We start from the raw sequence: 26,308 nt of genomic DNA, 5'->3' as shown, positions 1-26,308 counted from the left end.
CATAGAAACAGCTTATAGCATTAAACATGTCGGCTGTCAAAAGACCATATTAGGTCGAAATTTTCAGGGTATGTCAAGGGTTGTGTTGTTCTAATAAAAAATACCCGATTTGCCTGTTACCACTACTAGCAGTAGTATTACTACCAATGAAGTTAAAACCGCAATTAGTGTAGGTAATTATATATACAATGTAGATATTTCCTGGGCTATTGAGGGGAATGTTGGGCTAAATCAAATCACAATTTGCACATACAGATTATCTATCAACTGTACGTACCAGCAATTCCAAACAGGCCTAAAGTATTAAGTTGAAACAATCTAAGGCACTGTGAAGGGATGATGAAGTAGACAAAAAGATAAAATGTGAACACACGGGGCAGAAGCTTTTTCTTCAAATAGCATTCAATGTTTTATGCTGTAAATTAAGCACAGTCGTCCAGGAGACAGATAAACTGATGAATGCATGTGATGAGCTATTGGTGCCAAGACTCAATTGGTTGTCCTGATTGGGCACAAAGATAGAATCTGGGTAAAATGAAATGTTACAGTCCTCTGAAACATGCAGATTCTCATATAGTTTTTTCAAAGTAAGATGGGTGCCTCAAGAAGAGAAAAGTTTGCTGCCAAGTATTTGAAACACATATTTAAAAACTTTTGAACTTTTATATTTGAGATACTTTATCAAAGTATTTTGATCATTACTTGCATGGGCTTGAAGTTTTTCAGTTCACAAATTGTTTATTAATTTTTTGTGAATGGAAAAGAGGACATGTTTAATCTTTAGTGTTCAAATAGACTAAGGCCGTTCAGGTGAAAATTTTAGAGAACACAAAGAAGAGTGTTGAACTAAATGAAAACACATAATTTGCACGAAGGTGTTCAAAAGGGCATAACTCTGGAATGAATAAAGGTCTTAAGTTTTGACTAGGGAATGATAAAGGGAACAATCAATCGACAAAAAAGGCAATATTACTACGCTATTTCTACGACTATTACTTGTAATGCTACCACTTCAACTGCCATCACTACAGCTACTGCTTTTGTTGCCACTACTACTACGACTGAGGATAATTGGGTGAAAATTTTAGGAAATACTGAGGGGAAAGTTGAATAAATCGAAGCATACTATATGCATAGAGATTATGAAAAAGGTATTTGAGCAACATCTAAGGAACAGCTTAACATATCAAGCTCAAACTTCCAGGGCTTAATGAGGAAGATGTTTAACTGACGAAGAGCCAATGTATATGTATCATAACTGCTACTAGTTTTATACTACTACTAACACAGCACTACTAGTATGCTACTTCTAACGGTAGGAAGGTAAATATTAAAGAGAATATTCAATGGAAGTTATACTAAGTCAAAACATACTATGTCCAAGCCGATGGTCAAAACTTTATTCAGGAATGGCTTTGGGCAGTGGCTCCCAACCTTTTTCGTTCCGCGTACCTCTAATCAAGGCTACAAAAGGTTGCGTACCCCTTTCTTGAGAATCGTTGTTTTACTTTTATTAACTAAAGTTAGATTCTCCAAAACACGAGATTTATTGTCATATATGACGGTGCACAGATGTGTAAAAGTACGTACAAAATCAATGAGAAACTTGAGGCTGCTTTTTAGCTAAAGTATTATCAAATCTTGGCTCGACGTCACTAATGGCAATTATAAGGTCATTTTGTACACTCAGTCTGTTTTTATGTTTGGTTTTGATCAATGACATTGACGAAAATGACACTTCACAAAGGTAAGTGGATCCGAAGGGCAACAAAACAGACATGGCGATTTCACTTAGTTCCTTGTATTGTGCTTTCACCTCTAATCAAAACTGGGAAACAGTTACATTTTAGAATTTCAGTTCTAAGGCGCGATCACTGGCAAGTTCGATCAGACTCTCTGTAAGCTTGTCACTAAGACCGGAGCTTGAGGTCAACTGGCAACTGGATTTTGGATTCAATCCTGGGTTCTATCGGGGGTCATAATCGATGAGAAATATGACACGAGTTCATCTCGCAACTTTGTCAGATGCTCCGAATACAATCATACATGGTGTTGGGTTTATCAATTTCACTATCGTCCGCAAACTTGTCAAGGGTCGGGAAGACACTAACGCTGTTTATTGGAGTCTTTGTCCGGAAATCTTGCATTGAGAGATTCAAGTTATTCAGTTTGTCGAAAACATCCGCAGGATAGGCCAGCCTGCAGACCCAGTCTTGGTTTTCAAAAGGTGAACTGAATGCAGACTTTTGCTCCAGAAGAAACATATGAACTTCTTTCCGAAGCTCGAAAAGTCTGTTTAGTATCCCCCTCGCCCCTCCCCTGGATCCGCTACTGTCTTACACTCTCTGTTTCTTTCCTTGTTAGGGAGGAGATCAGATGCCTAATAGGTGTATGTTAATACCAAAACATTATAACTTTCATTGGGCCTTCAGGTATAAACAGAATTAGTTCAAAGGAAGGGGTGGGGAAAAAGGGCCTGGGGGGTTATTTGCCCTTTGATCAATTTTGACTCTTAAGATCTGGACTAGAACTTCCAATTTACAATCAAATGAGCCCTCTCTGACGTTTATGCGAGAATTACTTCCTGCCCCCGGGCCCTGGGGGGTTTTGTCGGCGCCAGAGTTTTGTTACTTAACCTTTCAACTATTTTTAATCAAACGGCGTTTTTAACCCGTGTGTGGACAACATTTCTGGGCGGAAAATAATAAAAAATGTTGAAAAAATGTAAGATTACGTTAGTTAGTTATATTTGCCCCGGCTATCTTCACATTTGTAAAAAAGTTAATTTTAATTTCTGTTCGTTCGGGGTTTTAGGCTTCTGCAGTGAGGTGATACCGAATCTCTTGTTTGTTGTTATTTTATTCGATTCAAACTACGTTTAATAAAATGGCTGTCTCAAAATTTGGATTGGATGTGTTTGGGGAAAAGGTGGGCGTGAGAGGGGGGTTAGTTGCCCTCAAATCACTTTCGACTGTTAAAAGGGCACTAGCCCTTTGAATTTCCAATCGAATGAGCCTTTTTTGAAGTTTCTACGACACCGCCTTCTATAAAAAACCTTATATGCCCCCAGGGTATAACTTAAAACCCTTGCCTTGATGTTGATCCGGATCAGGATGTTGAGGATGTTGATCAAATTGATATTGATCTATTTTACTTTGAAATTGTTCATAGTTTAAAAGTCGGGGCTAATAAAGCATTTACGACTGATTCTTTCCGTCGTGGATCTCGTGTTTTAGGTTGGAACCTTAACCCGATTTTAAAGCAAAGCCAAAAGAATGCATCTCAAGCTTGTTACCTTTGGAATTACGCGGGAAAACCGTGATCTGGACCATTGTATGATGGTATGAAATTAAAGAAAGGCGTTTTTTCGGGCTGAGTAGCGTTTGCATAATGACATTATAAAAGATGAAATCGGTTCAAGGATTACTAGAGATAAGAATGAGCTTTGGAGTTTGGTTAAATCTAGACGTCGTAATAATAATTGTTTACCAGATTCTAATAGTTCTCTGAAACTAGATGATTGGATAACTCATTATAATCATATTTTTTTCATCCGGTGATGTGGCAGTTGAATCATGGCTTTACATTTTATTATCGGAAGAAATTTCAAAGCCCCGCCCAAATAGTAAAATATCTGTTTTTGTTGAAGATGTAACGGCAGCAATTAAAGCTCTAAAAAGTAAGCATTCTTTTGATCATGATGGTATACATTCTAACCATATAGAATGGGCATCCCCCAAAGCAATGCTTCTTCTCGCTACTCGTTTTACTACTATTCTTTCTTCTAGAGTTCTTCCAACTAGCTTTTCTTGTGCTACCACTTCACCCCTTTCAAAAAAAGGAGGGAATACGAAACAATGTTCTGATTACAGGCCGATTACTGTTTCGTTCCAAATTAGCAAAGTTTTTGAGTTAGTTTTACTAAAGTATCAGGAGTCTTGTAACCAAGGCCTGAATCAAATTGGGTTCCGTAAGGGTCTAAGCATGGATGTTGCTCATACCCTCCTTTCAAGAATAATATCCTATTGTAATCAATGGTATAGAGTTTATACACTTGCGTTAGATTTTGCGGCAGCGTATGATTCAATTTTCCATTCTTGGGCTATGACTGCGCTTCTGAAGAATAATATCCCACTACCGGTAGTTTTGGTTTTAAAAAAGCGGTATGGCTCCTCTCGTATTCGTATTAAGTGGGAGAATCAGTTTAGTGATTATAATGTTAAGTTATGTAGGGGGCTGAGGCAAGGAAGCATTATTTCTACTTCGATTTTCAATATTACTGTTTCGGGGCTATTTGATCAAATTCAGTTGACTTTTATTTATAGTGACGGTTATGTTCTGTCGTGGATTGCTTACGTAGATGATTTACTCCTTTTGAGTCGATCACTTCTGTCACTTCAACAAAATCTAGATATTTTAGCAAAGGTTTTTAATGAGCAGGGACTTCGTTTTCGCCCTGAAAAGTATCAGTTTTTAATTCTTGGTCCTAAGGCTAATGATTTCATTAACTCAGAAACTTCTATTCGTATTTATGATATTATTTTAAAACCTTTGGAATCTTTTTTATATCTTGGTGTGCCTTATGGACCAACTTTAGCTCTATGCCGTGCTTGTATTTCCAAAGCAGTTAAAAGTAGAATAGCGTCTAGTTTCGGGGCAGTAATTTGTCTATGCGATCTTCTTTCTCAGAAATCACTGGCTCGGGTATATAATACAGTCGCTTTGCCTCAGATTTAATTTTTTTCATCGCTTCTCCCGTTTTTTAGAATTAATATTATTGCGCATGCAAAAACCACATTTTTTAATTTTGCTAAGTTCCTTTGCCGCTTTTCTAAATCTGAATCAAATACTTTTTTAATAAAAACATAAAAAAAACAACACTGTTGAAGTTTTGGAGAAAAAGCAAAAGAAATTTTTATCCAAATTACCTCTTGTTTCTCATAATTTGTATAAAGCAGCACATGAAGCTTAATTAATTTTTTTCCTTGATTTATTATTTATTGAATGAAGTGTTAATTTGTGTGGTAAGTTTGATTGAAGGCTTTTGCGTATTTGTTGTTATACAGTTTAAAAGAATTTTATGACCTGTTGATTAGCGTTTTTTTTTAATTTTTACTCTTTGCATTCGGAGGAAATAAAAAGTTTGAATTGAATTGAATTGAACTGGAAGAGAATAAGCCATAGAAAAAGCCCTCGGCTCTTTCATTATTTGGTTTCATTCTGTTGCAATATCATTTGTATGGGATCCAGAGCTCCAAATAAAAAGATCGTCACCAAACTCCGTTTTGCAAGCATTATCAGAGCTGAACTTTAAATCCGACAGAAAAAAACTGAACAATAAAAGGCTTAGTGTCTTCAACAATAGTGTGAACAATAAAGGGCCAATATCCTCAAATTTCTTGAATTTAACATTGGTTTATTCGAATCACCTCTAGTAGCACAAATGAAATATCAAGATAGCCCCCAAAATATCAAATGAAATTGATCATTTGTCCTCCAAACAACCCATGGTCCCACGCTTTTCAGAGTGCTTAACCTCTTTCAAATGCTTCTGAATGTATTCTGTTAATTCCTAATTTGCGGAAGGTCTGTCACATTAAATCTGGTGCATAAACTGCAGCATGGATTAGTGCAGAGACTTTGATTCTCTTGCACGAGCTGTCTTATGTATTCCAATGGAATTCCGAATCACATATTGGCTCTTACATGTCGTGTGAAATTTAAGCCATAGGTGACTAAATGAGAGAGATATCTCAAAAAGTATGTGCCTTATTCTTTTTTTAGTGGGGGGTGGGGGTCAGGCTTGACCTTGTATAACAGGAAAACAAAATTGTTTTGATGATATTTTTAGCTATTATTGTACGAAGTTCTAATTGTATTTCAAAATTGGGGTGGGACTTTAGTATTCCTCTTGAGCCTCACCCTAGAGACAGCCAGTTTGATAATGCAACAAGTCCTTAGTAGCAATAAAAGTAAATGCAAAGTTATCAGAACAAATTACGACACTATTGTGGTACTTGAAACAGGAGCGCAAATATGAGCCCAAGACACCTAGAATGCGGTGGGGCCGGGGATCTCAGTTCTTGAAAAACATTCAAAATTTATAAATTAAGATGAATCAAATTGCCTTTTAACATTTTATAGTTTGATTGTTTCGTTGCTTACAGCCCCGATGAAACAGTTAGTAAAAATGTTCTGTCTTTTTTTAGCACTTTTATTTAAAATTAAACATTTGTATCATCTATATTCTCAAACATAGATCTATATCATCTATAAAATTCAAATTACATTATATTATATGAGAGGGGTTGCTCCCTCTTCAGTACATCGTGTTTTAGGTTAAACTTTGACTTTTCGTTCCCGTTATTTAAGAATTACTCCTGAAATACAAATGCCGTTTAGTTAGAATAATGAGCTTTTTAAAAGATAAAAAAAAATTCAGCCACCTTAAAGCTCAAATGTTGCATGTTGTGATTGAAACTCAGAGTTATGTTGATTAATTAGAGGTTGACTAAGGATGGCTACCCGGGGTAAGCCTTCTCTAATAGTGTGTTTAAATAAAAATCAAGGAAAGTCAATTCAATTACAAAGGGAATTTTTTCATAAATATTGCCTTTTACAGGTTTGAATGTGGACTGCGCTCAATAAGATAGTACCACTGAATTAACCTTATTTAATAATTTTTAATGATTCTTCTAAAAGCGCTCTTGGCTACCTGCAGCTTTTGGATTCAAAAGACAGAGATTAAAATTTATGTGTTCAGGATTATCACAATTGTTGCTTGTTGCACAGTGCATATTTTATAGTTGTTATGCTATCGGTCGATGCAGATTTGATTCGTTGTTATTTTTTCTACCAAGAAGTATAGTTTATTTTATTTGCTTTTTGACCACCATAAACACCTTTATTTTTGAAAAAAACAAAATTTAATTCACTTGTTTTGGTGACCAGAGGAAGGAAGTCACACTTTTCCTAATTTCTTACCAACCACATATTAAGTATGATGTCCACCTCCTATATACTTAAAAAACGTATCACGATAAAATGAAAATATAAAACAAGTTCTTCTTTGGAACGAAAAAGAGTTTGGATAAGAAGTTGTGGATTTGGTTATAAGATAGATCCTTAATTGCTTTAACACCCTGAATAAACTTTTCGAATATAGTGTAAAATTATTTAAAATGTCTTATTTTATAACCAAAATATAAATTTATCTAGAGATAGATATAATTAAGCTATTTGAAGAAATTACATTAATTTATAAGAGTAGGGGGCTAACGTAGTTCATGGATATGAACTTCGGTTACCTGTTAGCATTCAGACAGTGAAGGTCTCCGGGTGTGAAATAAATTTTGATTAGCTACGTCACTTGTCCAAAGGACGCTGCTTGGATAAACAATTTGAATAATAAGTTTTGACTGATTGCAATTGCTAAAAGTGGGCCCTAAGTAATATCTGGATATTACAAATTACGGGCCCTTGCGAGTAAGTTTCCTTTCATGACTTTTCAAGGATTTTCGGAATTGTGCGGCATTGTTGTTGAAAAAATAAGAGATGGCTACATCACTAACAAAAGAGAATTTTGACCGGCGAATGGATGAGTTAACTGCTACGATTTCGATGCTACAACAAGAAAATAAGGTGTTCAAGACAGAAAATAAGTTGTTAAAATTGGAACTGATTAAGGTGAAATCGTCTGCACTTCGAGTGGATTTACATACACGGAGAAACAATATTCTGCTTCACGGGATCGATACGCCAAATGAATCTGAAAATCTTCGTGATACAGTACAAAAATTTCTTCGGAAGAAAACTCGAAGTTGCAGATCCTGATCAAATAGGTATCAGTGTTGTGTATAGGGTCAAAAAATTCACCACGTCTGATGATGGTGTTGGCCCTAGTCTGCGGAGCGGTAGGAAAAAAACAGTTGAGGCTATTTTCGTGCAGCTCAAGAATTATGATCGCTCATTGATTATTAAAGAATGTGGTAAACAAAAGAAAACGGGCTACAGCGTGTCAACTGACTTACCTGCTGAATTAGGAAAGCTAAGAAAGGAATTATTGGCTCTCGGTTACAAGCTAAAAAATGCAAAGGGAGCAGAGAAGGTCAGTGAGAATTGTGGGGTCCAGCGTAACGTGAAACTCTGGCTGGAGACAAAAAAGTCAAAAAGCTCACAGCAGTGGGTTAAATACGATGATGACTATTTCGATCCACTAAAACTGTTTACCAAATATGACCCAGAGGAGGTTGTTTCCGACCAGTAGTTTTGTCATTTTTTTTTTCTCCGATATTTAATTTTTATGTAAGTGATATCGTGAGAAGTTTTTTTTAATTATTGTTGAAGCCGCACAGTAATTCTGTTTTAAGTTGTATGACAGTGAAGGATGTAAAGCGAAAATTTTTTTTTCTTCATTTTTTGTTTCATATTTGTTCAATTTTCATTTCTCTTTTTTCATGTTCCCGAGATTCAAGGTATCTAGTTTGTTTTTGTTTCCTTTCAGTGTTCCATAAAGAAGTTCAATCGTGTATGTTCATTGTTTTTGACTCCTCGCTCTTTTGGAATTTTCACGCCGGACCGCCGATTGCAGTTGGTAAGTGATGACTCTTTCTTCAGCTTCATCCCGGAGAGGTATCAGAGATTTTTGATATACATAGATTAAAGAATTTAGAAGTGTCTTATTTAAATCTCAAGCTTATTTTTGATCAAGAAATTGGTCAAGAAAATGATCTCCATTTGTTTGATGATAAAAATTTTCCTAGAAGTAAATATGTAATTTCTAATTTAATTAATGGGAGGTCTTCCGATTCTTAACTTTTGATATTTCATTTGAATTGCCAAAGACTGTATTCCTCATTTTCTGATCTAAAGTCGACATGTCAGGAGCTTAGACCAGATTGTGCAGGCCTATGTGAAACATTTGTTACATAACAAACCGACAGTCTTTTAGATATTCCAGGTTAAACTAGCCATTTTCTCCACAGTAAACAGATGAAAAGGGGTGGTATAGCAATTTATATCCGCGACACATACACGGTTCCAATTAGGCAAGACCTTACACGAAATATTGAAGGAATTTTCGAGTCGTTGTTCCTAGAAGTATGGCTCTCCCCAAATAAAAAGTTATTGTGGGTGAAATTTATTGTTCTCTGTCAGGGTCAACGTCACAGTTTATGGAACATATGGCTCAAGTTCTGGAGCTAGCACAGTGTCAAAAAAATGAGCTTATTCTCATCGGAGATTTTAATATTAACCTCAATATTCCGCTAACGGCCGAAGCAGCAGATTTGCTAAGTAATATTGCAGGTTCAGGCCTATATCCTGCTGTTACGATTCCGACACGGGTTACTGAGAGTACGCAATCACTTATCGACAACACATTCAGCTCTTTGCTCCCAGAGTCGGTGGCAGTCCTTGTCAGCGACACATCAGACCACTTCCCCATTCATGCAACATTCGGCCTTTCAGAACCAGCTAAGATAAGGTCCCGAATTAACCCTATGTTACCAATTATATGTTTAACAGAGGAAAACTTGAAGAATTTAAAACAGGAACTAGAGCAATTAAACTGGGATAACGTAATGGAGATTAAAGATGTAAGCGAAGCATTTGGGTCATTTTACTCGACGTTCTTGGATGTATACAGTAGATGTTGCGTGAGAACCCGAGAACTAATAAACGAAAAAAAGACCAGCCAATTAGCCCCTGGATCACGGATGGTCTTCTGGCCTGTGTGAATAAGAAAAAACACCTTTGAAGAGAGTATAGACGCTTTCCGAGCTTAGCGCGGCTAGAGGAGTATGAGCAATACAGGAAAGTCCTTCGGACTGTGTTACGAAGAGCAAAGCGTGGCTACCTTCAGCAAAAGCTGACGGAAAGCGGGAAGAATGGTCGAAAAGTTTGGCAAACTATCAACTCGGTACTACGGCCAACCACTAGGTCTTCTACATTACCAGCGAAATTGGTCGTGAATGATGAAGAAATTACCGAACCTACACAGGTTGCCGCATCACTAAGTACATTTTTCGCAAATATTGGCGATACCACAGCAAATTCCGTCGGGATACCATCTAAATCATACAAAGAATACCTTGGCCCAAAGTGTATGAAATCAATGGCAGGGAGTCCTGTAACACTAGGTGAGCTCGAATTACTCGTAAAAAATTTTGAAGGGCTCTTCTGCTTCAGGTTTCGACCTAATCCAGACAAAGGAACTGAAAGCAGTAGTGACGACCATTGCTGAGCCGCTAACTTACCTTGTAAATATTTCATTAGATAAAGGGGTCTTTCCTGAAATGTTAAAAAAGGCAAAGATAATACCTCTTCACAAAGGTGGAAGTCATACAGACACAGAAAATTATAGACCAATCTCAATCTTATCAGTTTTCTCGAAAGTCTTTGAAACGCCAATGAAAAACCAGCTTTACCAATATTTAGAGGCCAAAGACTTTTTTAACAGCCGCCAATTTGGGTTTAGGGCTGGCCATTCAACCGAAGATGCCCTTACTTTACTAAGTTTATTCGTAAACGGAATCCTAGATTCGGGTGCTTTACCTGCAGCAGTGCTTCTAGATATTAAGAAAGCATTTGATAGCATGCACCACGAAATATTACTAGGAAAGCTGGATCATATTGGAGTTCGTTGCCAAGTCCTAGATTGGTTTAAGTCTTACCTGGAAAATCATTGAATGTACACAGGAAATGACCATACAAATGATGTCTTAGTTAACTGCGGGGTGCCACTGGACTCTAAATTGGGACCGGTATTGTTTCTTGTTCACGTAAATGATCTTCAGCAAGTACTGACTCCTGCAAGTCGTAACCCTTATTGCCGCAAACTATGTCACCCACAAACGATGCCGGGTTCTATAGTAGAAGCCGAAAACGAACTAACGACATTTGCAGATGATTCACTTATGGCAAGCTCAGAATGGAACATCAAGTCTCTCAAAACGAAGCTTCAAGCCATTCTTGAAGAAACGTACCTGTGGATGGACGCAAATCGTCTAGTCATCAACATTGACAAATCGAGTGTTTTATTTTTTTCACGTATAGATTCGCTGGCTCCTGATGTAATTGGTATTGAAACCTCTTGTTGACTTATCAAAAGGCCAGAAAAAGGCCAAGTTCGTTACCCATGGGTTTTAATCCACGGAAACCTCTCGTTCAGACACCACATAGCAAGTGTCGAGACGAAGCTTTCAAGAACCTTTGGAATCTTGAGAAAACTCAGTCACCATTTCCCTAAAAAAATACTGATCCTGATTTACAATGCAGTTATCAAACCTCACATTCAATATTGTTCTACAGTTTGGCAATCTAATTTCAAGACACATTTACAGAGACTAGACTCAGTTCACAATAAAGTACTTCAAATTTTAGGCCCAGCACTGAACAGACTATCAATGGCATCACTTTACATACTATCGTGTATCGTTTTTTGTTTCAAATATTTTTCAAGAACACTCCCATCACCTTTTAAAAGTTTATTCACACCAACATTACAAATCCATAGTTTAAATACACGATCTTCATCAGACATTTATATACCCCCGACACCGACAGCTAGGTCGGAATTTTCTCCTAGAATTGCGTGTGCTAGACAGTGGAATGCACTTCCGCAAGAGCTGAAGTCATATAGGTCTCTCGGCTCCTTTAAAAAGAATGTGAAAAAATATCTAAAAGATCAAATATTTATTTACTAGATTTATTTTATTATTATTATGTTTAGAATTTTTCAATATTATTAATAATTATCATATTTTAGTTTGATAATTCAAGGGGTGTGAGTGGAGGAGAAGTTGTATTTATTTTATTGTTAGTTGATGGCGGTTTGGAAATTGGAGAAGACAGAAGACCACGTTGTAATTAGAGTATGCAATTATTACGGGCCCAAACATGCATCAATGCACAAGAAATTGAGTTAAGTGTATTTTTATATATATATTTTTTTTAATTAAAACCCATATTGAACTTGAACTTGAACTATTACAGTTCAATTATGTTTTTTTTATATACGAACCCACTATTAAGTAAATTGATATACAACCCGAATTCAGAATTATTGAATAAAGAGAGAAATAGAGAATTCGAACTGTTATAAGAATACTGCCTCAAATGGACTTTTATAAAATTAGTAAATCATTTCCAGAGTATATGAAAAATGAGTATACAAGTACAACATAAGTACATTATAAAACATACAGCGATGAACCCAACAAGCCTGTCAAATAAAAATGAATTAAACAAACTAATACATTACTATACAGATGAGACATTAACATGATACATGACCACTGTATACTCTTTGATCTAAATGGCGTAAGAAGTTTGCTCGCTTGTTCAGGATTTTTTTTTCATTGATACCACACTGTAAGTAATGTAATAATTAGGAAGATAATTTCTTAAACCACATTGGCCTGACATCACATAAAGAAAGAAAAACGAGCAAAAATGGGGTTTTTATAGGCCAAATGAAGATACTGAAAAAACAAAGCGAATATTTCGAATATTATCTACCGATCCCACAGAAAAATTTGTACAGGAAGTCCGAAAAGAGCTTTCTTATCTAAAAGGAAAAGGTGAAATTACAGATCAGTTGTACAAAAGGTTTTACCCACGCGGATGCACATCCCCTCGCTTTTATGGTCTTCCTAAAGTTCATAAGCCCGATAATCCACTTCGACCCAGTGTTTCTTCTTTTAATTCTCCTACAGCAAAAATAGGAAAATTCTTATCAGTGATATTTCGCCCACTAATTCAGGCTCAAAAATCCTATATTAAAAATTCCGCTGATTTTGTTTCCAAGGTAAAGCAAGTTTCGGTTAAACCAAATACAAGAATTGGCAGTTTTGATGCAGATTCAATGTATACCAATTGTGATCCTCAAAAGGCCGAACTGTTTTTGGAGCAAAAACTTAATTCTAACCCGTCTATATCAGAAAATTCTACTTTTTCGAATCAGACGCTTATTTCGCTTACAGCCTTTTGTAACAGAACTTCTTTTTACTTCCATTATAGAGGCATTTTTTATAGACAGAAGTATGGGCTCTCCATGGGTGCCCCCCTTTCTCCAATACAGGCTGATATTTTCATGGAAGACCTTGAAGAAAGGGTTATTTTGCAAAGTTCTTGTAAACCTGAATTTTGGTTTCGTTTTAAAGATGACATTTTTTATTTATGGGAGCATGGTGACGAGTCTCTGGGTTCTTTTCTTCACTTGCTCAATTCCTTGGATCCAAAAGTGAAATTTACTCAGGAATTAGACATAGAGAGGCGTCTTCCTTTCTTAGATGTTCTGGTGCACCGAAATGATTCGTGTTTCGAGTTTAATGTATATAGAAAACCCACACATAATGACCGTTACTTAAGTTATTCCTCCAATCATTCTCCTGCTGTGAAAAGAGGAGTTGTCACTTCTCTAGTTGATAGAGCATTGAAAGTTTGTTCAACACGTTTCTTGGATTTAGAACTCAACCACCTTAGAGATATTTTATTTGGGAATGGTTATCCAATTATTTTAATAAATTCTTTAATTACAAAACTAATTAAAAGATTATCAGATAGTTCCACAGAAAACACAAATCAAAGGGAAAATTCAGTTTATCTTGACCTCATATACGTTAAAGGAGTTTCAGACCACATTTCAAAAAATCTAAGGAAAAATAACATTTACACTTATTATAAACCCAGTAAAACAATCAGGTCCCAAATTTATCAAGGTAAAGACCCTATTCCTATAGATGAAAATTCCGGTGTCTACAGAATTCCTTGTTCGTGTGGTATTTGGTATATCGGAAGAACTAATCAACGACTAACAGATAGATTAACCCAGCATTCTAGTTCAATTAATAATACACTTAAAAAGCGGAAAAAACCAGAAAATTTTGACTCTGCCCTTGCAGAGCACATTTTTGAAAAACGAGACCATACTATTTTGTTTAATCAAGCTAGTCTTATTTTGCATGATAAAGGTATTGTCCAGCACTACAGAGAAGCTGTTGAATATAAATACCAACATTTAGGTCTAGCTTTAAACAGAGATTCCGGTGATTTAAGAATAAACGAGTCATATTTCGGTTTCCTCAAAAGAGAAGCCGATACGTTAGTAATCCCCGGAAATAAACCTTGAACCACTTTCCCAGTCATCTAATCAAACACTTGAACAACCCCTTAGGTCTCAAAGGGTGTCTGCAAGAAATGCCTTAATTAAAATCCGAAATCAAATGACATAGTTTTCCAACTTATTTAATTGCTGGTTCGTTTTGCTTTTTTCGAGTGAATGAATTGATTCCTTTCATTTGTCAGTTGTTCGCTAGTATCCGTCGATGGCAGTTCATGTTTTTTTTGGATTTTGTGCAAATCGCGGATATTGGTGAATAACTCGCTTTTATTGTTGTTAGGTAGTTGGTTTTAATTCTTTTAATTTTTAGCTTTTATTGATACATCGTTTCGTTTCGCGCTGAAGAAGAGAGGCGTTTGTCCTCTCGAAATATTCGCTTTGTTTTTTCAGTATCTTCATTTGGCCTATAAAAACCCCATTTTTGCTTGTTTTTCTTTCTTTATGTAATAATTAGGGCCTGAACGATATGTATTTTTGGGGTTCGATACCGATATTATTTGCCGATAAATTCTTCCCGGAAAACTAGCATGCCAGGTCTTTCAAGTTTATGTCTAAAAAAAAAATGAATTAAAATTGTCAAAATGAGATGCCGAGTCACATTTATGTATTTGTAGAAAATGATGTGGGAAAACAAGAGGCTTCTCATACTGAAAAAAAAAACTTTCGAGTGTGATACATGTAATAAACACTTTACTACAAGTGGTAATGTACCGAATCATCAAAGATGTCACACTGGAGAAAAATCGTTTGAGTGTGATATATGTGAGAAAACATTTCACAAAGGCCCATCTATTAATTCATCGAAGAACTCATACAGGAGAAAAAAATTTCAAATGTGATGTATGTGAGAAAAATGTTAGTACAATTACCAATTTATCTTCTCATCAGAGAAGTCATACAGGAAAAACCTTTTGGATGTGATATTTGTAAGAAATACTTTACTTCAAGTTCCAATTATCTCTTCATCGAAGAACTCATACAGGAGAAAAATATTTTGGATGTGATATTTGCAAAAAATATTTTACTTCAAGTTCCAACTTATCTATTCATGAAAGAACTCATACGGGAGAACAACCTTTTGAATGTGATATATGTGATAAACACTTTACTACAAGTGTTAATGTATCAAGTCATCAAAGAACTCATACTGGAGAAAAACCTTTCAAATGTGATATACGTGAGAAAACATTCTGCCGAAAAGCCCATCTATTTATTCGTCAAAGAACTCATACAGGAGTAAAACCTTTCAAATGTGATGTATGTGAGAACTATTTTACTAGAAGTACCAGTTTATCTTTTCATCAGAGAACTATTACTCGGGAAAAACCTTTTGGATGTGATATTTGTAGGAAATATTATACTTCAAGTTCCAGTTCATCTAATCAAACAGTTCGTGGTAACAAACTGTAAGTAAGGAGCAACCCGGCTCAATGGTAACCGAAAATATAAAAAACGGAATTTTGATACCAATAGATACATCAAAAGAATCAGATTCTGATGCTGATTTCAAATATATAAGTTTCATCAATATAAGTTTAATCTTACCCATCAAAAGTTACGCGCCTGAGAAAATTTGGCTGATTTTCGAAAAAAGGGGGAAAAATACCCTAGAAGTTATAGAACCATAATAAAATCACACCATCATATTCGGCGTATAAGAAAACCCTACTGTAGAAGTTTCAAGCACCTATCTACAAAAATGTGGAATTTTGCATTTTTTGCCAGAAGAAAGAGCGTGTTAATTTTTTTTTTCTTTTCCAGGGGTGATTGTATCGACCCAGTGGTCCTAGAATATCGTAAGAGGGCTAATTGGAAAGGAAATTGAAAGTTCTAGTGCCCTTTATAAGTGACCAAAAAATGGAGGGCAACTAAGCCCCCTCCCACGATCTTTTTTCCCAAAGTCACCTGATCAAAATTTTGAGATAGCCATTTTGTTCAACATTGTCGAAAATATGATAACTATGTCTTTTAGGATGACTTAGTCCCCGAAGTCCCCAGGGGGAGGGCTGAAAGTTATGAACTTTACCCAATGTTAACATATAGTATTGGTTATTGCGAAGTATACAGCCGTTTTCAGGGAGGATCTTTTCTGGTAGATGGGGAGGGGGAGGGGGGGGGGGTTCGGGGGTTATATGGGAGGATCTTTCCATGAAGGAAGTTTTCATAGGGGTGGGGACATTGTTATGAAGGGGGCGCCAGATTTCCCATCATTATTATAGAAAAAGATCAGAAATTAAATAAATAAAAAAGTTTTTCAACTGAAAGTAAGGAACAACATCAAAACTTAAAACGAACAGAAAATATTACGTATATGAATGGGTTCCCCCCTAGTCAACACCTCGCTCTTTAAGCCATAAATTTTTTAGTACTTTCATAAGAGCTATTTATTCTAATTAACGGCCTTTCAATCAATCAATCAATCAATATTTACCCACAACTAACAAAAACTAGTACAAGTGGAGTACATAATAATAAAAAAGAAAAACAAAAAAGAACTCAACAAACACTAGCAATTAAATTAAACTAAGAAAAGAACTGTAAAAGACCGTGGTCAGGGCCAAATTTACAAAATGCATCTGTAGAAAGCTTTTTGTGTAGGTCACCGAGCTTTTGAGTTACATCCGTAACATACAATTTTTTAACTAGATACCGATTTCTAGTCCATGGCGGCAGAGAAAGAAGAAATTTGTAAAATTTGAAATAAGTAACTTTAATCTTTTTTAAATCCTTTAGCTTAAGAACAGAATGAACACCCGAAAAATAAAGCACAGAATGATCAGAAAAAGTCGAGAATAAGCACCCAAGAGCTCTTCTATTATATTTTCCACGGTTTGCAACAATTTTTGAATCTCTGAACTGAATTTTTCTTACTGAATCAGCAACAATCTGTTTACGAAGGAGAGCTAGAGAATTAGAAACAGTAATACCAAGCCACCGAAAGGAAGAGACAGAAAGTACAGAAAATTCACTACATACCAGAGGAGTAGACGAAGACAGATTATAAGATAAGAATTCACACTTGTCAAGATTCAGGGATAGACCAATATTTAGGAAAGACTGAGAAACCAAGGAAACCATCGCAGAAAGAGCAGACTTAGTACGACTAATCAACAGAATGTCATCAGCATAGGCAATGTAAGAAATATCAGTAGAACCGGAAAAATAAGTGCCTGAGATCTTTTCCAGAACAGTAGAAATACAAATTTTGAACAGGGTTGGTGATAAAACACCTCGCTGCATAACACCACGAAGCACTTTAATAGTTGTTTCTGGAGAAGATTTCAGGCGGAGGTAAGAATTAGAATACCAAAACCGTAGAAGGTAAATAACTGAAAAATTAACACCAGAAAAAGCCAAAGAAAAGAAAAGCTGGTTATGAACAACAGAATCAAAAGATTTTGAAATATTAAATTTACAGAGATATATTCCTTTACCCTTAGAGGAATTAGACAGAAAAATAGAAGAAAGGACATAGTGAGCATGTTGGAACCCCAAACCATGCTTGAAACCAAGTTGATTTTCACCAAAGAAAAAAACATTTTGAGGTAGATTAGGTAAAAGAATATACTCAAAGACCTTGCTAATATTGCAAGAAACAGAATGAAGGGGTCATTTTTAAAGAATTGGAACAAAATTTGAACTTTAGCTTAAAGAGTAAGGTATTGACTAGGGGGCAAACCCCCTAATATAGTATTAAAAATCTATAAATATAGAAGTTCGTTATGTAAGTTAATTCGTAAGTTACGTATATTTATTACTAATAAAAACGTTAGTAAATAAAATAAACAAGTTTCGAGAAAGCCATTTAACCAAATAAAAGTAAAATTGATATTCAAATTGTTTTGTAATTATTCATGTACGGGGAGCCAAAATCGAAACCTGCATTAATTCAAAAACATTCAAAAATTAAATAAAAAAAGAAGTTTTTTTTAAACTGAAAGTAAGGAACGACGTTAAAACTTAAAACGAACAGAAATTATTCCGTATATGAAAGGGGCTGTCCCCTCCTCAACGCCTCGTTCTTTACACTAAAGTTTGACTTTCTCCCAACTCTATTTTTTAGCAATAAAAAACTTTAGCGTAAAGAGCGAGGCGTTGAGGAGGGGACAGCCCCTTTCATATACGGAATAATTTCTGTTCGTTTTAAGTTTTAACGTCGTTCCTAACTTTCAGTTAAAAAAAAACTTGTTTTTTTTTATTTAATCATCAAAGAACTCATACGGGAGAAAAACCTTTTGAATGTGATATTAGTAAGAAATCTTTTACTTTCATTTCCAGTTTATCTAATCATAAAAGAACTCATATTGGAGAAATAGCTTTCAAATGTGACGTTTTAATGTCACTTCTTAGTTTCAGTTGAAAATATTCACAAATATGACATATGATTCAAGTGAACATACAACTTGATGCCTATTTTTAGGTTTCTTCCGAATATAATAATTGTTTTTGGCACAAATTCAATTTTAAACCCTTATGAATAGAAGCTGTAACCAGTTTGCATCCTATGTGCCATCCTACCTTTTTTTATTGTTTTTTCTTATATAAATAGTTTTTCCATTTTCCTTTCCCTACTCAGCTTATCAAAAACTTACATTTCCCCCTTAAATCAAAGAGCAGTATATATCCGCTATTCGCCGAAACAATTGATAAATAGCAGAAAACACTCCCTAGAGAATGTGTAAAAAGTAGGTCACATTTAGATGTTTAGCAATTAGCACTAAAAATACTTCCTAGAATACAGTATTTCTTGCGCTATATAAGAAAACCGAATTTTCAACAATTCATCATTCATATTTTGAACTAGCTCATATTCACGAAGTACATAAATTGAAGAAAAAATGAATTTCATAGATTCAACGACTGATTTTCAACAAAAAATGGTGAGTTTGTTATTATTTTCCTCAGGTTGTGAATGGAAAATATTTATATTGATAGCTTGTTCTATTCAAATATTTGATCATATTTACTAAGGCAGCCACTGATGCCATAAAGAATTACCCCTTCTATCTCTGAAGAAATAAAATTTCAAACAAAACATCATTCAAAACATTGAATATAATAAGAAATCACTAATCTTATAACAAAGGGAGTATGCAGGAGAAGCAGGCTAGCCACCCCTAGCGACTTATCACTATTTCTAGTGATTTTTTATGTTGCCTAGTGATTTTTTCTAGCTAGTGATTTTCGTTCTAAGACTAGTGATTTTTACCTAAATCTAGTGATTTTTCACGATATAACGCGTAGATTCATGATTAAATTGAATAAATGATACAACAAGCTAACTATAAAAAAAAAAAACACAAAATAGTGATTCACTACAGTTCCTAATATGTTTCAGATTAGCGTTTATGCAAATATACCGCCTTTAAAAGCACGAAGATGTGAGAAACAGCTTTCTAATGAGCCATTAAGAATCTCTCTATGATGTTCTGGTAAACCACTAGCCCTGAAAAAAAGGGAGACAGATCAGTGCTACCCATGCAAAAAAAATCTTTTTCCTTGGTGTTCAAGGTGGGGGACTGTAATTATCCCACAACACGTTTTCGACCATGTTGATTCTAATGGTGCACTTTTTATTTCGATTCGACGTCATTTTCAAGGGATTTCAGGCTCTTTCTCGAAATAACCATAGATTTCTTTTCGCAATAAACATTTACTTCTAAGACGAACCAAAATAATAGTTACCATTCCATTATCTTAAAGAGTTCATAGTGAATTATCCAACGCACTAATGAGACTTACTAAGGGGGCTGGGATGGGAGTATACGGTGAGGGTTCCTTGTAAATCTCCAATTAAGGGTTTTGGACCATAATTATTTCGATGGTACCGTTATATACTTCGAAACTCGACTTAATAAGTGGCACAAAAGGTGCCATTTTTTGTGCTATTTGGCACTTACGGATGGCAAAACTGATTAAAATCACGTAGGTATTAACAATAGCTTTCAAATCAACTATTAAACATCTCTCTAAGTAGTTCTGGCAGCCCACTAGCCCTTAGCTTTTCCACTCAAGACATGGCATCAATAGTGTCATTTGGCAGTTGCAGGTGGTAGAATTCATGAATAAAACGTAGATATGAGAAATAGCTTTAATGTGAGCTATTAAACATCTGTATACGATGTTTTTCTAGCCCGCTAGCCCAACCCCTTGAGAAATGGCACAAATGTGCCATTTTTGTGCCATATGGTACTTGCAGATAGTGGAATTTGTAAAAAGCACGTGGATGTGAGAAACAGCTTTCTAATGAGCCATTAAGCATCTCTTTATGATCTTCTGGTAAACCGCTAGCCCTGGAAAAAAAGGAGACAGATTAGTGCTACCCATGCATGAGAGTCCTTTTCCTTGGTGTTCAAGGTGGGGGACTGTAATTACCCTATAAAAGGTTTTCAAACATGCTGATTCTAATGGTGTGCTTTTTATTTCGATTTGACGCCATTTTAAGGGGTTTTAGGCTCTTTCGAAATCACCATAAATTTCTTTTCGCAATAAACTTTTACTTCTAAGACTAACCGAAACAATAGTTACCATTCCTGATTCAGTGTCAAATGGCAATTTTTTATCACTAGAGTTTTTTTTTAAAACACTTTTTTTTCAACTTTTCATTACTATGGGCTGTGGTTCGCTCTTTACTAGGTTGCAGCTGCCGCTGCAACCATGATCGCTTGAAACATGTTTAGTAAAACTAGTTTTTTTTCCCAAATTAAGGTTTGGTAGAAATTATAGTGGTTGATATTCTGTAGTTTGTACACATGAGAAAATTCTTTTAAGAAAGATTGTCCTAGTGCAATATGAAATTTGATAAATTTGTTAGGAAAAAGTGTTAATGACATTCTTTTCCAGTGGGTCTCCAGGACAGAGTTCCGCAAATGCTAATTTGTTACGCTCAACTTGTTACAGTTTTTTTAGGGTCCCTCTTTATGGCTGTGGTGAGAGCCAAATACAGAATGTGATTTATGCATTGTCTACCCTAAAGTGTGATATGCCAATTATAAGTTTTTCTTTCATAATATTAAAAAGTTCTCTTAAAAGCCGCTAAAGCAATACAAAACAGGGTTCTAAGGCAAATATCACAATATCATAACTAAAAAAATTCGTCTTTCCAAAAAAGAACATCACAGAAAAAAGCATAAACTTGAATTGCTCCTCTTTCTTTACCTTTTCATTAATATGTTTGCTGACCTTAAAGAATGTCCGTTTTAAAGTTGTCTTCTCGTAGTCATATCTTTGAAATATTCTGTCCAACCACCTTTATTTTACAATATTGCTCCCAAATATTTAAACCATTCACAAAGTGAGGTATGCATTAAGTTCAAATTCCATAAACCATATTTCAATAGGTTTTGGGAGTTTGCTTCATATTAAAGCTCTAACGAAGATACGGTATTCAAAACAAGGTCCTTAGTTGAAAATCTAGTAATAAAGAGTTCTTTTGTATTAAAAATAAATCGTAATAATAACGTTTATGCATAAGCCTTTCTAGGAAATTTCCCTTTACCATCCCTATCAATCGTTATCTTCTTCTGTGTTCTGCTGCATGCGCAGAATAAGAGCTGCTTCACTATTGTTCTGTTATAGTGCAATTACTGGGTTTAATGGAGTACAACAACAAAAAAACACGAAAGGAGGCGAGCTCTATCGTCTATTTAAAAATATTTTGCTCAATAAGTCTGAAAAAAGACTTTTGATTCTACAGATTTTTGAGTGATGTTGCTTATTCTGAGTTTTTCTTGAATTTAACTATGCCTTTTTATATTAGAGATGTTCTTGTTCTTAGTGTTCTTGCAGTACGTTCCTCCGTGGTTTTGCTTTAACAGACTCTTTGGTATTTTCGGATTTGGATGATGTGTCACTTGGAGTATTTTGAGCAGATTTGAAACTTCTTTCTAATAAGAAAAGGCAGTGGCATGCCGCGGCGGGCCAGCGTTTTTACTAAAATAAGCTATTCGCCACCGGAAAGAAAATCGGCACGGTGTCTGGGTCTACTGATTAAGATGGAAGTTTCCAGAAGTCTTGGAATTCTTAGAACTTTAAAACTCATGCTTCCACACCAAGTTATGTGAATATTTTTATACAGCTTAGTTCAGTTTCATGTTTCATATTGTCCTGCTATTTAGATGTTGACCTTTTCTTCGTCCCTGAAGAGACTTCCGAAAATCTATAATAAAGCAGAACCTATTATTTAAGAAACTAAGCGTTCTTCATCTAAACCCTTGCTTGATTAGGATCTATTTATCTTCTGCTGCAGGTTTCTTCCTATTTTTTTAGTTAAATGAACACCTTCATGTTTCTAAATGTAGTAATATATATATTTTTTTCTGTTTCATTAATTGTCATAACTCATATAGTGTAAATAAAAAATAAATAAATCTTAAAACGAGTAAAACCTAAATTGAATATTCAACGCAAAGTTAAAACGAACAATAATCATTACAAACAGAGGTTTTGCTACTTGCCCCCTCCCTAACTGTAAAAGTCTACAACCCACTGCGTGATTTGGGTTGAACTGAAAACTATATGTGTCTTGAACAGTTCTTGGAAAGAATTAATAAATCAAATAAAACATGTCATATACTATGATGTTGATTTCTGAAAGATCAGTAGTTCAAGATTTTATTTCATTGTAATTTATATGTTTGTTTTCAATGTTGTAATTAAGAGAGAATATATTTGTTATATAATTCGCTTTCACTATAGAATAGATGACAAAGAAGGCTTTAGACTTTTACAGTTAGGGAATGGGGCAGTTGTCAATCTCTTGTTTGTAGTGCTTTTGTTCGTTTCAAGTTTGATTTGAATATTCAATTGAAGTTCTACTCGTATTAAGATTTATTTATTCATTTATATTAGTACCAGTTGTGTGTTTGTTTGCTTTGATTGTTTAATTTTTAATCGTTTTGGCTTCAGTTACTGTTTAAAAGTTAGTGCTGGTCGTCTTCAGTTTTGAATTATTACAGGAATTTATCACTGTTAGCCCTAAGTTTAAAATGGCTCTATACATTTCTTTGAAAAACTTCTTTTTCGATAATATTTTAAAAATTAATTTCTGTTCGTTTTTAATTGCCAAAGTTTCAATTTTCTACATTCCCCTTTTCAACATCTATCTTTTTTCAACATTAAAGTTTCAAAGTTCAGTTTCATTCTTCTCTACTTTCTCTGTATACAGTCACCAATAGATGTAGTAGCAGTTGCAAATACTCGCAGTTTTGAAGTGTCGCAGTGTGAAGTAGTTACTTTGCAGTCACAATCAGTCTCATTTGCCGCCGCACTGCAATAGTAGCAGCAGTAGAAGTGGCCCTGAAAGTTTCAAGCTCATGCCCTTGTCTGTACCTAAATTACTGCAGATATGTCTTTTTTGAAAACTTCAATACATATATTTTCTTTTTATTTAGCTCGACATATTTCCCAAGATTTTGCTTCAGTGCCCATAGCCTTTTTGGACACATCCAGGATAAAAAATCCCCCCTTTCCTAATGATAAATCCTTTATGTAAAAAATGACAAACTGCATAATTTATGAGCTGCAGGGGCATGGCTTCTCCAGAGGCTTAGCTGTTAGACATTGTAACTATTTCGAATAAAATAGATTTTTAAGATATCTATCAGTGTTTAGAGAAAATCTAAAAGGGAAAAAGTGGGGGGGGGACTGCCCTTCTTTCGTTGTTCAACATATATTTAAAGTTCTAACTTATCGCCCTTAGTCGTTCCTTCACCCTTAGTCGTATCAAGCTTAGTAGCTATTTTTGAAAATTACACGCACCCCCCATTTTTTGTGAATTTCTGCATCTGTAAGTTTCATTTGTATAGGGATAATGTGGAGAAGGGTGTTATTATTAGCTTTTGCCACATGTTGCATTTGGCCTCAGGTCTTGTTTGGCCTAGTTTATCCATGTGTTAACCGTGTATCAACAGTTAGCCTAAAACTATAAGCTATTTTTACCTTAAGTTTAGGTTGTAGCCTTGAGGTATAAATAGAGGTTTGGACATGTGGTTCACCCTTAGTCGTATCACCCTTAGTAGCTAATCTTGAAAATTACACGCACCCACCATTTTTTGTGAATATCCGCATCTGGTAGTTCCATTTGTAGAGGGACAATGTGGAGAAGGGTGTTATTATTAGCTTTCGCCAGATGTTGCATTTGGCTTCAGGTTTCGTTTAGCCTAGTTTATTTATGTGTTAAGCGTGTATCAACAGTTAGCCTAAAAGTATAAGCTATGTTTACCTTAAGTTTGGGTTGTGGCCTTGAGGTAAAAATGGAGGTTTGGACCAATAATCTTTTATAAATGTCAACATGAACAATTAAGATACATGATTATAAAAATATAAGATTATTATGATGACTTACAGGTTACAAAGATTCCAGAAGGCAAAAATTATAGTGCCCTGAATTGTACTGACAAAAACCCTAAGGACAATGAGTGAATACCAATGAATGACTCTAATAATAATAATACAAGAATTAATAAGAACTTTCCTTACATCTTTGTTCTACTACATGTTTTTCTAATGTACTATGTGTTAAATAAATAAAGTCAGTTGTAAAGATGTGTTAAATAAAGTCAGTTCTAAATTGTTGGCTTCTTCTGATAAATTGTTTACCATCAAGCAAAGTAGGTCATGTCTTTGGTGAAAAGTTTAGGTAGCTATGCCTCTAGGGGTCTTGACCTCTGTCTTTCATGTCATTAGCCTTTACGGATACACTAAAAATCAGATATTCCTTTTTTCCTAATGATAAACCCTGTATATAGACAATGGGTAAATTGCATGGTTTACAATCCTTGCCCTGAGGCTATGAGGCGTGGCGTTTCTGGAAATATAGCTATAAGACCTTTTGATTAGTTTTAACAAAATGACAATACCAAGATTTCGGTCCTTGTTTGGAAGGGGGCAACTAAAAAGAGCGGGGGGCTGGTTGACCTAAAATCTTTCTTCAACATCTCAACATACCTTAAAATATTCAATTTAATACTCTCCGCTGCTCTTTAATATTGCTGGAATTCCGTTTTCACAACCAGAAAACACATGGAATGTTTTGATTGTGTTCGACATTCCTCTCAACATTTCCTTAAAATTTTGCTTTAATAACTAAAGCTAATTTAGAAACCCATATTACCTTATATGTTAACAATGAGCATTTAGTATAACTTTTAGCCATTACCCCGAAAGATGGGGGGGGGGCATATGCAAAACCTGGAATAATGGTTATTTGTCCTTCAGTCTATTTTAAACAATTCAGCTATCTAGACAAAAGCATTCATTTGTTTCTAAGTCAAGAATAGCTGCTATTTAAAAGACCATGAGGATTAGGAAATTCTAGGCCAAAAATGTCAGTCATCAGATGATGTTTGGTTTCCTTTCCGTAATGAAAACTTGACTTTTTTATGGCAGAAGAAATCTACAAATTATTGGCAGAACAAAAAAAAGGGAGTTTCAAAAAGAGGGGCTAATCCCCCATGTTCATTCTTTGTCAAGAAAGTAACAAAAACAGTGACGAAGGCCGTACCAGTTCTCCGTGACTAAGTAATAGAAAACTTTAAAAAAAAGAAATAGAAATGTACGTTTTGAGACGAATGTTTTAAATTTTCTCGTGTACAAATTAATTATTACATTTACGAGATTATTTTACCGCTAAAATTATTTTACGCATAAAGCAATAAAATGAATATTATAAACGCAGGGTGAGATGTAAATAAACATCAAAAAGTAGACTAATGAAATAAAAGTCGATTGTTCAACACAAAAGATGAACGGACCGATTTACAAGACTGAAACATTACTAAGGGTTATTTGTCAATGACGAAACTGCAAAATTATGCGTTCTTAAGCAATAATACAATCACCAGTGTAAAGTTTTAAGTCTAAAGACTTAAGTCTCAAGTCTAAAATTAATAAAAAAAACTTTTTTCACAAAATAATTTTTTCAAAGAAAAGTAAAGAACTCAACTCCATTAAACCAAAAATGAACAAAAATAAAATCAAATAATCTACCAAGCGTGAAACTACCACAAATTAGCATCGATAAACAAATGAAACCCAAAACGAACAGAAATTACAATAAATATGGCCTCCAATCACTGTGATTAGTTGCCCTCTAATCACTTTTGACTATTAAAACTTGGCATCAGACCTTTCTATTTTCAATTGAATGAGCCCTTTTCGAAGTTCCTACGACAACTTCTTCGATAC

General features: G+C 35.0%; 1 protein-coding gene across 1 annotated transcript in view; it reads left to right on the top strand.

Moving 5' to 3' along the window:
- LOC148945708 (uncharacterized) overlaps positions 1–22,493 on the top strand; it is a 71,453-nt gene extending 48,960 nt beyond the window's left edge. Inside the window, exons 4-5 of the mRNA XM_089098251.1 lie at positions 8,504–8,593; positions 21,900–22,493. Coding sequence (XP_088954377.1) covers positions 8,504–8,593; positions 21,900–21,967 — 158 coding nt within the window. The 3' untranslated portion in view covers positions 21,968–22,493. The remainder of the gene's footprint in view (positions 1–8,503; positions 8,594–21,899) is intronic.
- Positions 22,494–26,308: the final 3,815 nt, after the last annotated feature.

The sequence above is a fragment of the Artemia sp. Qi Xiang Cuo genome, chromosome 12, assembly GCF_049724085.1.
Source record: "Artemia sp. Qi Xiang Cuo chromosome 12, ASM4972408v1, whole genome shotgun sequence".
Taxonomy (NCBI): domain Eukaryota; kingdom Metazoa; phylum Arthropoda; class Branchiopoda; order Anostraca; family Artemiidae; genus Artemia; species Artemia sp. Qi Xiang Cuo.
Note: the sequence above shows the minus strand (reverse complement) of the source record. Positions and strands in the feature narration are given on the sequence as shown.